Here is a 16,840-nt window from a genome sequence, read left to right as displayed (position 1 = left end):
TTTCGTCTGTCTTTTGTTTTTTATTTAAATTCTTTTTAATTATTTTAAAATGACTGATTGATAGTCAGCTGTTGAGACACATTTACATTAAAAAGTGAAGTCATTCCAATGAGTAGTTTAACTCATAATAATAACTACACTTTAACGTTTTGGCGCCCTTGCTCCGAACACAGCAGCCAATCACAAAGCAGTAGCATTATGTAGGCGGTCTTTCTCACGGGAATGGTACCGAATCTAACATCTGTCACAGGTACCTCACACCACATTTCGTCACCTATATACTTCTCGCATCTCCACTGCTCTGGGAACAGCTTCTTGGAGCCTAATATGACGGCTGACAAAGCCAGAAATATTGCAATGTGTATCAAGTTTATTTGAAATCGGCTCATTGTCGCTTATAAAACACTAATACGACCTATTCTTGAGTACTGCTCGAGCGTTTGGGATCCCTATCAGGTCGGATTGAGGGAGGACATAGAAGCATTTCAGAGGCGGGCTGCTAGATTTGTTACTGGTAGGTTTGATCAACACGCGAGTGTTACAGAAATGCTTCAGGAACTCAGGTGGGAGTCTCTTGAATCGCTACTGAGGAAATTTAGAGAACCAGCATTTGAGGCTCTGCAGTACAATTTTACTGCCGGCTTCGCGGAAAGACCACAAAGATAAGATAAGAGAGATTAGGGCTAGTACAGAGGCATATAGGCAGTCGTTCTGTTTGGGAGTGGAACAGGGAGAGAAGATGCTAGTTGTGTAACGAGGTACCCTCCGCCACGCACCGTATGGTGGATTGCGGAGTATGTACGTAGATGTAGATGTAGAAGGAGATGTGCAACATTCATATACACATTTTATAACATGTATCGATATAGCATCAGGAATACGGTTAGTTGTAGGATGTAGTTACCCTGGCGAGTGCGGTGGCGGGGAAGCGGTCCCAGGTGAGGTGGTGGTCCTCGCCAGAGGACCCGAGGCGCTGCCCGGCGAGAATGCGTGCGGCGGTGACGGTGGAGAGCCCCATGCCGTCGCCCACGGCCAGCACGACGTTGCGCGCCCGCGCACTGCCCCCGCGCGCGTCCGCCTCCGCCTCCTCCAGCCGCCGTCGGATAGCCGCGTGCGCCGCCCGTTGCCACGCCTCGCCGTCTGCCGACAACGCAGCACAGTTAAAACACTGAGAAATGCACTGCTGGTCATTTAAATTGCAACGCTAGGAAGGATACCAACTAAAAAAAAACTACTTGCTGTGCGTATATTGTGTATTAAGAAGAATTCGTGATAAAATTGATAGATGATTGGGGTGTACAGGGAGCTAAATTTAGTACACAGGGCTGCTCTCTCTGATAGTAATAGCGGGTCTAGAATGGCTGGGCATCAAATCGAACTGAGCTTGGGTGACAGATGCAGCTACGTACACTACTGGCCATTAAATTTGCTACAGCAAGAACAAATGCAGATGATAAACCGGTATTCATTGGACAAATATATTATACTAAAACTGACATGTGATTACATTTTCACGCAATTTGAGTGCATAGATCCTGAGAAATCAGTACCCAGAACAACCACCTCTGGCCGTAATAACGGCCTTCATACGCCTGGGCATTGAGTCAAACAGAGCTTGAATGGCGTGTACAGGTACAGCTGCCCATGCAGCTTCAGCACGATACCACAGTTCATCAAGAGTAGTGACTGGCGTATTGTGACTAGCCAGTTGCTTGGCCACCACTGACCAGACGTTTTCACTTGGTGAGAGGTCTGCAGAATGTGCTGGCCAGGGCAGCAGTCGAACATTTCCTGTATCCAGAAAGGCCCGTACAGGACCTGCAACATGCGGTCGTGCATTATCCTGCTGAAATGTAGGGTTTTGCAGGGATCGAATGAAGGGTAGAGCCACGGGTCGTAACACATCTGAAATGTAACGTCCACTGTTCAAAGTGCCGTCAATGCGAACAAGAGGTGACAGAGACGTGTAACCAACGACACCCCATACCATCACACCGGGTGATACGCCAGAATGGCGATGACGAACACACGCTTCCAATGTGCGTTCACCGCGATGTCGCCAAACACGGATGCAACCATCATGATGCTGTAAACAGAACCTAGATTCATCCGAAAAAATGACGTTTTGCCATTCGTGCACCCAGGTTCGTCGTCGAGTACACCATCGCAGGCGCTCCTGTCTGTGATGTAGCGTCAAGGGTAACCGCAGCCATGATCTCCGAGCTGACAGTCCATGCTGCTGCAAACGTCGTCGAACTGTTCGTGCAGATGGTTGTTGTCTTGCAAACGTCCCCATCTCTTGACACAGGGATCGAGACGTGGCTGCACTATCCGTTACAGCCATGCGGATAAGATGCCTGTCATCTCGACTGCTAGTTATACGAGACCGTTGGGATCCAGCACGGCGTTCCGTATTACCCTTCTGAACCCACCATTTCCATATTCTGCTAACAGTCATTGGATCTCGACCAACGCGAGCAGCAATGTCGCGATACGATAAACCGCAATCGCGATAGGCTACAATCGGAAACGTGATGGTACGCATTTCTCCTCCTTACACGAGGCATCACAACAACGTTTCACCAGGCAACGCCGGTCAACTGCTGTTTGTGTATGAGAAAGCGGTTGGAAACATTCCTCATGTCAGCACGTTGTAGGTGTCACCACCGGCGCCAACCTTGTGTGAATGTTCTGAAAAGCTAATCATTTGCATATCACAGCATCTTCTTCCTGTCGGTTACATTTCGCGTCTGTAGCACGTCATCTTTGTGGTGTAGCAATTTTAATGGCCAGTAGTGTAATTCAATGGTGCTACAACTCTGAGCCACAATTCGTCAATCGTAGTGGCTGGTGAGTGGTAGCTTTTCAGTGTTAAAAATGGTTCAAATGGCTCTGAACACTATGGGACTTAACATCTTAGGTCATCAGTCCCCTAGAACTTAGAACTACTTAAATCTAACTGACCTAACGACATCACACACATCCATGCCCGAGGCAGGATTCGAACCTGCGACCGTAGCAGTCCCGCGGTTCTGAACTGAAGTGCCTAGAGCCACACGGCCACCGCGGCCGGCCTTTTCAGTGTCTAAGCAACCAATAACAAAATGTTTACAATGTGGAGAACTGTTGGCCAGGACAGCATTAGAATACGCTCTGTATCGAGGTATGTCACAACACTGCAACATGTGGTCCTACGTTACCTTGTTGAAAAATAGCGTCACAGAGACCTCGAAAACAGGGTGCAGCCACCGACGTTAAAACGTCATAAATGTATCAACAGCCGTCAAAATTAACGGCTATGCGAACGAAAGGAGATTGTGTTCTTTACGCAGCGGCACCTCGTATACATCACAAGTGCCGGGCCTATATGACGCTGACAAATGCTATCTGGCAACCCTCATTCTCTTCAGAGCCTCCAAACATGGATATGTCCATGATATACACTCCTGGAAATGGAAAAAAGGACACATTGACATCGGTGTGTCAGACCCACCATACTTGCTCCGCGCACTGCGAGAGGGCTGTACAAGCAATGATCACACGCACGGCACAGCGGACACACCAGGAACCACGGTGTTGGCCGTCGAATGGCGCTAGCTGCGCAGCATTTGTGCACCGCCACCGTCAGTGTCAGCCATTTTGCCGTGGCATACGGAGCTCCATCGCAGTCTTTTAAACACTGGTAGCATGCCGCGACAGCGTGGACGTGAACCGTATGTGCAGTTGACGGACTTTGAGCGAGGGCGTATAGTGGGCATACGGGAGGCCGGGTGGACGTACCGCCGAATTGCTCAACACGTGGGGCGTGAGGTCTCCACAGTACATCGATGTTGTCGCCAGTGGTCGGCGGAAGGTGCACGTGCCCGTCGACCTGGGACCGGACCGCAGCGACGCACGGATGCACGCCAAGACCGTAGGATCCTACGCAGTGCCGTAGGGGACCGCACCGCCACTTCCCAGCAAATTAGGGACACTGTTGCTCCTGGGGTATCGGCGAGGACCATTCGCAACCGTCTCCATGAAGCTGGGCTACGGTCCCGCACACCGTTAGGCCGTCTTCCGCTCACGCCCCAACATCGTGCAGCCCGCCTCCAGTGGTGTCGCGACAGGCGTGAATGGAGGGACGAATGGAGACGTGTCGTCTTCAGCGATGAGAGTCGCTTCTGCCTTGGTGCCAATGATGGTCGTATGCGTGTTTGGCGCCGTGCAGGTGAGCGCCACAATCAGGACTGCATACGACCGAGGCACACAGGGCCAACACCCGGCATCATGGTGTGGGGAGCGATCTCCTACACTGGCCGTACACCACTGGTGATCGTCGAGGGGACACTGAATAGTGCACGGTACATCCAAACCGTCATCGAACCCATCGTTCTACCATTCCTAGACCGGCAACGGAACTTGCTGTTCCAACAGGACAATGCACGTCCGCATGTATCCCGTGCCACCCAACGTGCTCTAGAAGGTGTAAGTCAACTACCCTGGCCAGCAAGATCTCCGGATCTGTCCCCCATTGAGCATGTTTGGGACTGGATGAAGCGTCGTCTCACGCGGTCTGCACGTCCAGCACGAACGCTGGTCCAACTGAGGCGCCAGGTGGAAATGGCATGGCAAGCCGTTCCACAGGACTACATCCAGCATCTCTACGATCGTCTCCATGGGAGAATAGCAGCCTGCATTGCTGCGAAAGGTGGATATACACTGTACTAGTGCCGACATTGTGCATGCTCTGTTGCCTGTGTCTATGTGCCTGTGGTTCTGTCAGTGTGATCATGTGATGTATCTGACCCCAGGAATGTGTCAATAAAGTTTCCCCTTCCTGGGACAATGAATTCACGGTGTTCTTATTTCAATTTCCAGGAGTGTATGTATATAGAACTGGGACTCGTCAGACAAGACAACGTGGTGCCACTTCTGTGTCCAGTGTTGTGATTGAGCCCACAGTTGTCAGCATCCCTCTGCCTGTTATCGCGTCAAGGGAAGCCGCAACAGATGACGTGGTAACAGTCCGAAGTACTCCATACGTCGTCGCACTGTCCGCGTGGATACTCGTGTTGTTGCATACCAACCCATTCCCTGATTTAAGGGGCGTGTCTTGGTTGTACGATCCTGCATCGTGGAGCAAAAAGTATGTCTGCCCTCTCGAGCGCTGTTCCCGATGGGACTGTGACATCTCGCATGGCACAGAGTGTGGCCCTACCGACCCCCATCGATTTAATATTCGCATATCCGTCGTGCAACGATATAGTGGAATGATAAACCACAATCTCGAGGAGCCACGATCCAGAAACTGCCGAATTCCAGTACGTGCTGGAAGATGTTTTTCCCTCTTAGACGAGGCATAAAACTATAGTCTCAGACAACCGACATTCGAAATTCGGTTTCTGAATGCGAAACCCGCTACGTAATATTAATAGTGTAGATGGCGTTTCTCCTCACTACTTTGTGCGGTGGCGGTGAAATGCTGATCATTTGCACATCCAAGCATGTTGTACACTATACAGTCAATAAGGAATTAGCTTACAAAAATTCCATTACAAATATTGCCATACAAATTTACAATAGTGTTCCATATAAGAAAAAATCATTTCATCATTCTAAGTTTTTAGTAAAACTGTAAGGTCACTCTTATTTTATCACTTTTCCTATCCAGTGGCAGAGTATTTAGAACATGTGAAATACATGACTAAACAGGAAAGTGCAAAATATCTTACTGCAAATAGTGAAAGCTCTCTTGTAGATAAAGCAATCGAACACACACACACACACACACACACACACACACACACACACACACACACACACACACACACTCCTAAGAGACAGTGCACTTATATTCATATGACCTCAAACAGTATAGAATAATACTTATATTAAATTAATAAGAAAGTCTCAGAACCTATTAGAAAACGCGAAGGCAAGCAAAAAAAAAAAAATTAATATAGCGAGACGCGAAAACCTACAACACATCAGACATCACTCTATATCTTCCTCTCCATTCTTTACGCTGTTTTAAACTTGCATAACACTTGCCGATGCGTTACATGTTACCATTTTCTGAAGGAAGCTACGTTATTGACGGTCACGAAATTGTAACAAATCGTACAAAAGAAAATGTGTTTCTGATGGATCTTCAGCGTGCTTTTGCCTTGAAACCGCATGCTTCCGTAATATGCATGTTACAATTTGAAAATTATTTAACCAGAAATACGACATTTCTCGTCATTTTATCACGACGGGCTTTCAAGAGATCAATTTTCTAGTGCTTTATGGGCTTCAACTGAAAGCCAACACGGCGTCTCCAGACTTTCTAGTTAAAAGACATGGCGTGCATGTAACGTAGGTGGCGTTCTTCCATATCATTGGTCAACGTTTAAACGCACATTCAGAATATCTGCCATACTTGATATTGTTCTACACGTTCTGAAAGTCTTCACAACGCGCCTCTTCCACGGTATGAGATCAGAAACTCGGCATAATCGACGTTGACGTTCGAATGCACGCTCCGTGTTATCAGTTAGCCGCCTGGTGCGTTGCGGGCACGTGACGCGGTAACAAAAGTATGTAAGCGGAGCAGACACGGACGGGGGATCACCCTAGAGAAGATATGAGCTGCAAATGGAGAAATTCATTAAGATAAGCGAGTTTGACAAAGGGCAGATTATTATTATTACGCAGAACCTATGAACGAGTATCTCGAAAACGGCGAAGCTGGTCGAATGTTCACGTGCTACTGTCGTGAGCGTTTACGGAAAGAGGTAATATAGTGAAACTACCACTAGGCGCTAAACTGTTGGACGTCCAAGATTCTTCACAGAACGTTGGGTTCGGAGGCTTGTCTGCTCTGTAAAGTAGGATAGATGGTGATTTCTGGCACCTCTGCCGAAAGATCACAATGCTGGTGGACGTACAAGTGCTTCGGAGCACACCGTTCACCGTACATTGCTGAACATGGAGCTCCGCAGCAGACCACCCCTAGGGTTCACATGTTGGCCCGACTACATCGTCAGTTACGACTGCATTGGGCACGGGACCTTCGGGATTCGACCGTCGATCAATGGCAACGTGTCTGCTCTTCGGGTGAATCATATGGTTCAAATGGCTCTGAGCACTATGGGACTCAACATTCTAGGTTATAAGTCCCCTAGAACTTAGAACTACTTAAACCTAACTAACCTAAGGACATCACACACCCATGCCCGAGGCAGGATTCGAACCTGCGACCGTAGCAGTCCCGCGGTTTCGGACTGCAGCGCCAGAACCGCTAGACCACCGCGGCCGGCGGTGAAGCATATTTTTGCTACATTAGGTCGATGCTTGTCTACACGAACGCCGCCATCGAGATGAACGACGGCTCGAAACGTGCAGTGCGCCACAGACACAGGCTGGTGGGAGTATTATTATGCTGTGGGAGACGTTCTTCTGCGCTTGCATGGGACCTGTGGTAGTAATCGTAGACACGCTGACAGCTGCTAAACACCTGCATCCCTTCTGCTTGACATCTTCCCCAACGGCAATGTCATATTTTAGCAGTATAACTGTCCGTGTCTCGGAACCAGAAACCGTGCTACAGTGGTTTGAGGAGCATTATGTTGAACTGACGTTAATGTCTCACCGACCAAATTTGCCTGATGAATTGAAACCCATCTGGGTCACTATCGAGTGCCTACACCGCGTACGCAAATCAATGGCCCGTTATTTACGCGAATTATATGACCTGTGCGTAGACATCTAATGCCACATACCTCCACAAACCCACCAACAAACTGATGGCTCCCTGATACGCAGAATCAGCGATGTATTTCACTCCAAATATGGCCCAACAAGCTATTAAGCTTTTGGTGATAATGTTTTGGCTCACCAGTGTATATGGTCTGATTTTCATTCGTCTCAATCTTCTAGCTGTGTGGTTAACCGTGCTTTATACAGCGCATAGACAGTGTGACACTGGCGTACTGCTGCTCAAATGGATAAAATTTCAACCCGTGTGTCTTTCCTCCATGCGATACCTTGTGTGATCATCCAGTGATAACTATGATGATCACATATCAATGAAGGATCACCACTATGGCAATCGCTAGCGTTTGCTACAAAGGTACTGAAGTATCTTGTGGGGAACACTCTCTTCTCCTCCTCCCTCCATCCCTCCCTCTCTCTCTCTCTCTCTCTCACACACACACACACACACACACATACACTGTCTGCAATAATAGTCATGTATTTCTATTTACTGACACACTATAAAACAGTGTCTACTACTTCTTTACCTTACTGTGTAATATAACCAGTTTCTGACTTGTGCCGATTCATATGGTCACTTATCAAAAATGGTTCAAATGGATCTGAGCACTATGGGACTTAACATCTTAGGTCATCAGTCCCCTAGAACTTAGAACTACTTAAACCTAACTAACCTAAAGACATCACACACATCCATTCCCGAGGCAGGATTCGAACCTGCGACCGTAGCAGTCCCGCCGTTCCGGACTGCAGCGCCAGAACCGCAAGACCACCGCGGCCGGCTAGGTCACTTATCCCCAGATAAGATGAGTCACTGACAATGTGAGCTCTTTCTGTCTGACACTACTACACAGTATGCAATCTAAAATAGCCCCAAAATACGTACCCTTATATAATAACTCAGACAAAACATTTTCGAAAATAATGCTACCTAACACATAATTCAGTTTAAATTACACTCAGACTGTCAGCCTATAATTATCTTAAAAATCCGTCGTAATATAAATGGGGATGTGAGGAGGCAATTTTCAGTTCTGAATCCAGATTGTAACCCTTTCACTATTCAATTTGGCATTGGAAGCGATCCCATCGGTTGTTCGTTTTTTGTGTACGCCAAGTGACTAGTATACATTATGTGATCAGAGGTATCTGGACATACCTATGCAATGCAAAATTGACCTCTAGATGCCACGAGAGTATAAAACGAGGCGGAGAGTATTGTGTTGTCAGTAAAGAAGCAGTAACAGCAGAATGGGTCGGTCAGCAGCGATCAGTGACTTAGAACGCTGACTAGTCACTGGATGTCACCTGAGGAACAAATCCATCAGGAACGTTTCAGCCCTTCTAAGGCTGCCCAATTCGACCATTGGTTATGTAATAATTGTCAAATGGAAAGACGAAGGAACAACCACAGTCAAATCAATACTCGGCAGGCCTCATGTACTGACAGACGGCGGACGTTGGACTTTGCGTGGTATAGCTGTAGAAAATCGTATGCAGCCAGAAGAAAGAATCACTCGTGAATTCCAAAGTGACTGACACAATGACTGTTCGTAGGGAGTGAAGGTGAATGGGGTACAATGGTCGAGCAGTTCTTCGTGAGTCACACATACCCGTAGTCACAGATAAGAGACGCTTGAGGTGGTGTAAAGAGCGGAACCATTGGAAAGTGGACGACTGGAAACAAGTGATTTGGAGTGGTGAATCGCGCTGTGCCTTCTGGCAATCCAGTGGAAATATCTGGATTTGACAAATGACTGAAAAACGTTACCTGCCATCATGTGTAGAGCTAAGTGTGAAGTATGGAGGAAGTGGTGCTACGTTATGGTGGTGTTTTTCGCCGTTAGCTTGTGGTCCCATTATTGTGATTAAGCAAACGCCAAATGCGGAAACACGTGTACTGCGTACAGTAGAGCATTGTGTACTGCGTACAGTAGAGCAACAGTTTGGAGAAGATGACGATTTGTATCAGGGTGACAATGTACGCTGTTACAAAGAAGCATATGTGAGGCAGTGGTTTGCGGACAACACGTGGTTCACATGGCTCTGAGCACTATGGGACTTGACATCTGAGGTCATCAGTCTCCTAGACTTAGAACTACTTAAACCTAACTAACCTAAGGACATCACACACATCCATGCCCGAGGCAGGATTCGAACCTGCGACCGTAGCAGTCTCGTGGATCCGGACCGAAGCGCCTAGAACCGCTCGGCCACCGTGGCCGGCTTGCGGGCAACACAATTCCTGAAATGGGCTGGAGTACCCAGACTCCCGAGCTGAACCTAATGGCACGTCGTCGAGATGAGTCAAAAGGTCGACATCGCTCCAGACAACACCGTGTATCATCAATACTTCCTTCATTTTCGGGTTTTGAGGAAGAAAAATCTGTAGTTCCTCCATGTACATTCCGACATTTCATTAGAAGTGTCCCCAACAGAGTTCAAGTCGTCATGGAGACGAAGTATGCCCACAGGCCATGCTAATATCCACTAATAGGTGTCTGGATACTTTTGATCAGATAATGTAGACTGTGATGAAATCTTTTTTGCTATCTCAACCAGTTTTACTCATTTAATTTACACTCTAAGACAAAAAAATGTTGCGCCATGAAGTAATTACCCAAATGGAATAGAAATCGGAAGATTTCTGTACAGGTACAGACAAACAAATGGATAAAGTTTCAAAAAATTTTGACGATTTATTCATGAGAAGAGATTCAAAAACTGAAGAAATCAATGACGCGTTGGTCCAACTGTGGACATTATGAAAGCAGTTATTCGATTTGGCACTGATTGACAGAGTTGTTGGATGTCCTCCTGAGGGATATCGTGACAAATTCTGTCCAATTGGCGCGATAGATCCTAAAAATTCCGAGCTGGTGGGAGGGCACTGTGCGTAATGCCACAACATTCTTAATTAGGAAGAGATCTGGTGAACTTGCTGGCCAAGGTACGGTTTGACAAGCACAAAGTCAAGAAGTACAAATATTGGCCGTGTGTGGATGACCATTATCTTGCTGAAATGTAAGCCCAAGACGGTTTGGCCTGAAAGGCAACAAAAAGGGGCGTAGAATATCGTCAAGATACCGCTGTGTTGTGAGGGTGCCACGGATGACGAAGAAAGGGGGCTGGTATGAAAGTAAATGGCAGCCTAGACCATCACTCTTGGTTGTCAGGCTGTATGGCAGGTGACTCTCAGGTTGGTATCCCACCGCTGTCTGGGTTGCCTGCAGACACGTCTTCGTTGCTCATCGGCACTCAGTTCAAAGCGGAACTCAAGACAATTCTACTCCAGTCAAAGAGATTCCCGGCAGAGTACGTGTCTAGAGACGCCCTGGACTGCAGTGTGATACCAACCTAACTATAGCCCACCGTGCGGCCCGAAAAACAGCAGTTGTGGGCTAGGGTGCTATTTCTTTACATACCAGGACCCCTTCTTTGTCATCTGCGGCATCCTTACAGTACAGCAGTACGTGGGCGATATCTATGCCTCGTTTTGTCGCCCTTCGTAGCAAGCCGTCCAGGGTTTACACTTCAGCAAGAAAATGCCCGCCGCGAACCTCTTGTCCTCGTGCTTGTCAAACCGTACCTTGGCCAGCAGGGTCGCCGGATCTCTCCCCAACTGAGAACGTTTGGAGTACTATGGGCAGGGTCCTCCAACCATCTCGGGAATTTGGCACAATATCCCTCAGGAGGGTATCCATCAACTCTGCTAATCAGTATCAAGCCGAATAACTGTTGCTCAATTTGTGAAGCTCTTGCTCTTGAATACATCATCCAATTTTTCTGAGCCTGTACCCATTTGTTTGTCTGGCCTCTTCCATTCTATTGCCACTACTCTAAAATTACATTTCTGTACACTAAATACTTGCTGGTCTAGTACGAGTTTCATTATTCCAAAAATCTTTGCTTTTAACCGATAATTCTTAGCTTGGTCTTTACCTGATAAGCTCGAAAGACAAAACCCTTTTATTGCGAGTACTGCATCTGTCCAAAATGGTCCAAATGGCTCTGAGCACTATGGGGCTTAACATCTGAGGTCATCAGTCCCCTAGAACTTAGAAATACTTAAACCTAACTAACCTAAGAACATCACACACATCCATGCCCGAGCCAGGATTCGAACCTGCGACCGTAGCGGTCGCGCGATTCCAGACTGAAGCGCCTAGAACCGCTCGGCCACTGCGGCCGGCACTGCATCTGCAGGGGACGTTTAAAAAGCTGCTTTACTTCTTACAATGATGGTTCTCTGCAATCCTCTCAAAGCCAAAGCACATTTCACAAGTTCAATCTGTGCTCACCGGGCCTAGAACCGTGGGCAAGCAAGTTTATGATAATGTTTGTAACATCTGGTGACAAATTAAAACCTCTCTGCCCAATACTTATAAGATCGTTGCTCGTATACTTTGTCACAATCAGCCATTTGATTTACAGGCGGGTAAAAGCGCTTTCCCGGTGTGCTGACCACACGCCCCTCCTATCCGCATCCTCACTGAGGATGACACGGCGGTCGGATGGCCCCGATGGGCCACTTGTGGCCTGAAGACGGAGTGCAAAAGCGCTTTCCAGGCTTCTCTATGCCACACGCATCCATTTTGCTCCTTCGTGTTTCCTAAATTCATCCACGCACCTCAGATTAGGCCTCAGTATCGGTGTTTTCTCGCGTCTTGGGCTGCAGCAAAGAACTCCCTTGGTCTATTTATTAGCCATTCGCCTGGCTAGATTATCTGCCTCACGCCATTTAAGTTTCATTATGGTGATAATGGCATCTTCCACTCCAATCCGGTCCCTGATTCACTTGTTAATTTTCCTGTCTGTTCTAATAGTTCCCAAAATTCATCTCTCCATTGGTTACTCAAAAAACTTCAGTCTATAAATGGTTTTCGTATTAAAAGGAAATACACACTGATTTAAAGGTTCCTCCTCAAACAGTGCTTTGAAAACATTGTTTATGTTACCAAATATACTGCACCTCATTCTTGCTCTGTTGCTTATTTCTTTATCAGTCTTCAACTGCCCTAAACACAAAATCTCGTATGTTGGCTGTACATTAATTTATTCTTAGTGTAATTGACTATCAGGCCTACTTCTAAACATGTTCTGTTTGTTTCCTTCATTCGCTTTGGTAAATTATTTGCACTAGAGGAAAAATGCTTGCTCACGCTGTCTAACTGACCGCCCAAATAATCTGTTTCGGTTTCCCTTCTTATATTGGTCTCCTGTATCCTGACAATGGATTCTTTTTTAATCGACCTTTAAACAATAAGTAATTGGTTTCTATGGAGCAATTATAAGAATGGGAGATAGGTATAACGTGTTTAGAGGGGATAAAAAGAAACACGTTTTTGTGTGATAAGAATATCGTAGGTGCACCAGTATCCCCACTAGGGATCCGTGAAACTCTTGGCGCCAGTGATGTTCAGAGACGGTGTTCTAACTACCGTGTGATTCATATTGTTTTAAAAATGTTGCTAAAATTTTCGACCATTTACATTACTGCACAACTGGCATCTGTGCGCTAATGATAGTCTAAAACATCCTAAACAACCAGATGTTTCACGAATAATAACTGCAGCTTCAGCTAAAACTGTGACCATCTCTTCTGGAGTGTCTGTTGGTCTCTTGTAACGAAACTTATGCTCTCGCTGTATGAAAATAAATCCAAATGTAGGTCAGAAACATCTGTAAAACAACACTGATCACATGGCAGTTTGAACACCATCTCTGATCATCACTAGCGTCAAAATCTTCGTGGATCCCTGCGAGGGAAGAGATTCACAATTAGAGATGGGCGATGTTCTCTCACACTGATTCAAATAGCCAGATATTTGTAAAGAGTGAGCGATCAGTGACTTGGAAAATGGAGGGATAGCTCATCTGATACAAAATTTCTCTCTGGTGACATTAGTGAGCCGATCGAAGATTCTGCAGCAGGCCGCTGCAATGTAACAGTTCGCCACACCACATGCTTACACCACACGTGTCCGCCATATTCTGGAGTATTGCTGTGTGGTGTTGGATCCGTATCAGATGGGACTGATGGATGACATCGAAAAAGTTCAAAGAAGGGTAGCTCGTTTTGTAACATGGTGAAATAGGTGAAATAGTGCCACAGACATGATACGTGGATTGGAATGGCAATCATTAAAACAAAGGCGTTTTTCATTGTGACGGGACCTTCTCATGAAATTTCAATCACCAGTTTTCTCCTCTGATTGCGAAAACATTCTGTTGGCACCCACCTACATAGAGAGAAATGATCATCACTATAAAATAAGAGAAATCAGGAGCCCCACAGAAAAATTAAAGTGCTCGTTTTTCCAGCGCGCCGTTCGAGAATGGAATGGTAGAGAGACAGCTTGAAGTGTGGTTCATTGAACCCTCTGCCAGTCACTTTATTGTGAATAGCAGAGTCCTCACGTAGATGTAAATGCTGAAGGAAACGGTTCCCAAGGTGCAAAAACAAAAATAAATAAATAAAATCTAGAATCGAGAGAGGGAGGGAGAGAGGGAGACAGAGAGAGAGAGAGAGAGAGAGAGAGAAAGAGGAAGATGCACTATCTGCCATGTGCATTATATGGATTTACATATCTTATTAATGTCGTACAACTTCTCTCAGCTATGAAAAGAATAACAAAATACAGTACCATGTCTACTACAATATAGGAAACCTCTTCGCATTGAAAATAATTTACATTCACTCTTAGAATACAAACTTGGCCAGATGTTGGAAACAGTGTGAAACATTGACATACTTCTGTAGCTCCATAGCCCAGGTATTATGGCTTCTGCACAACGTTTTCCTGTTACTGGCATTTGCATCATTGGTGAACAGCTTTGTAATTCCAGCTTCCTTTGAAATTCCCAGTTTATGGAGCTCCCTTCATGTTGTTTTGGTGCTGACGAGTTTCAGGAGTGTGGCAATGCGTTCTGCAGTGACCTACAATTTTTCCATGTTCGAATTCATTTAGCTCCTACAAATATATTTTCATATAAACCCTGTACTTCTGAGTGAGCTGTTATTACTTATCCTTTGACATAGCATTGCACTCAGAACATGTTGACGATTGTATGAGTAGAACATGCTGCAGTCTTCAGCCACTGCTCACATGGAGCAGAACGCAAAGTGACTCAAGAATCTCTGCTCCCCTCAGCTCACACAGAGCAGATCGCAAAGTGAATAAGGATTCACTCTGCTCTCTGCGTTCTTGGCTCACACACTGATTCAGCTCACAGCTCGCTTTCTTGTCTCAGCATCTCGCCTCTACCAGATATCGTTATTTATAATAATATTGATATACATATTATATAGTTATTTTTATGTATATGATAGTACAAGTATACAATACTTCTTTTTATTTTTTATTAGTTCATTTAACTTGATCAGGGTATTGCCTCCAGGATCGCTCTTACATTGGACCACGGTTTTATACGTAAGTCCTCTTTCTCCATTCCTAGGCATTTGCCTGTCACGTCCTCTTGTGCTGAATTTATTGATCTTTCCACTTGTTCCTTGGTCTTCCTAAATATCTTCTGCTGGTTAGGTAATAATTCATCATTAACTTTCGTATTCTGTCGTCTTCCATTTTTGTGACGTAGTCCCTGCACTTGGTCCTGTATACCTTAATCCGTTCGTTTGAGATTTTTGCTCCTATTTCCTCTCTGATGTCAGCATTCATTCTCCTGTAATATAATGTGTACGCAGCTACTCTTCTTAGCAATTTTATCTCCAGTGCTTGTATTGTTTTTTTTTTTCCGAACTCACTTACACATGTCATTGTCAGCTGCGTCAGTGCTCTGTGAGCATATCTTTACAAAATCAAGACAAATATTCACTGCGAAAGGAAACCAATTCATTTCGAATAAAAAAGGTCAAGATTCACTTATATATCATAATACTATTAATCTTCATCCTTGGGTTCCTATATGCTAAATTGATTGTGAATGAAAACTGTAGATGTGTAAATTAATTACAATTTTGTTATAATTCTTACAGTTTATTTTGTTTCTGATAAAAGTAATAATACATAACATGAATTACACTTATTTTTAAAATTGTCCCACATAAAAAGATATTTAGGATTTTTTTGTAGTATGTTTAATCCTTACAGCAAACGAAACATAGAACTTTTAAATCTCAGAACTACCAGGGACGTAACACAGACTTATTACTCCTCTTTCTATGTTCTTTCAAAATGGGACCAAATTATTAAACGTACAGATATTCTGACCTGAATTAAAAGGTCAAGATACCTTCCTCTCATTTTATTTATTTTTGTGGACGAATGGTGAGTGATGAGTCTTAAAAAATAGCTAGTTCATTCCAGTCAGCTGTTCTGATTCGATCTCCTAAAAGAATGGTTTTACCCATCTCTAGTTCAATGTGACATATTTGTCACCTAAAAAGGGTTTTTTTATCTCCACCATATACAAGAATTCTGTTTACATAGTTTTTTACATTCTATGTATGGAATAGTACAGGTTTCTCATTAGGTCCAATTGCCAAAATGCGATCGTACTTAATACCCGTCCATCTGTGTGACTTGATTGAAGAGTCTCTAGCAGACAAAACAAAGCGTGTCATTTTTCATACAGGAGTCCCCTACGTCAATATCTGTCATGTCAGATTGGATGCGATGGTTGAAATGTATTACGATTTTCCGCAGTAAAATAATATCGCAAGAACGAGTTCAGCATTTCGGCTTTCTGAAGAATTTGGAAGCCAGTATGACACTAAGCGAATGTTATTTAGATTTTATTCCTTTACTGATTTTACGTAAAAGCAGAACTTTTTAGATTTTTCTTTTCAAAACGACCAGCAGTAGTATTTAAAATGTCACTGTAACATAGCAACGTAAAATTATTACTTCGACAATGATACAAAGAAACAAGTGATGCTTGTTCGCAAACGTGTGGTTTTATGTGAATTTGGCGCTGTTGATTACTTCTGCATAAAAGAAACATAAATTTTTCTACGAATAGTTTTATATGTCATTGAAGACAAATAACAACCATTAGAAATATTTTGCGCAGTTAGCTTCTTTTCGCTAACTTGTATTAGCAGTCAAGAGTTGTGTACCATCCGACGTTTATCGCCTGC

At 44.9% G+C, this 16,840-nt stretch overlaps 1 protein-coding gene across 1 annotated transcript in view; it reads right to left on the bottom strand.

Annotated features, from left to right (window-relative positions):
• The window catches only part of LOC126184393 (alkaline phosphatase-like), a 1,034,434-nt gene that overhangs the window by 719,652 nt on the left and 297,942 nt on the right, over positions 1-16,840 (bottom strand). The window contains exon 2 of the mRNA XM_049926777.1: positions 905-1,140. Coding sequence (XP_049782734.1) covers positions 905-1,140 — 236 coding nt within the window. The remainder of the gene's footprint in view (positions 1-904; positions 1,141-16,840) is intronic.

This window comes from Schistocerca cancellata, chromosome 4 (genome assembly GCF_023864275.1).
Source record: "Schistocerca cancellata isolate TAMUIC-IGC-003103 chromosome 4, iqSchCanc2.1, whole genome shotgun sequence".
In the NCBI taxonomy this organism is placed as follows: domain Eukaryota; kingdom Metazoa; phylum Arthropoda; class Insecta; order Orthoptera; family Acrididae; genus Schistocerca; species Schistocerca cancellata.
This window is presented reverse-complemented; position numbering and strand designations above follow the sequence as displayed.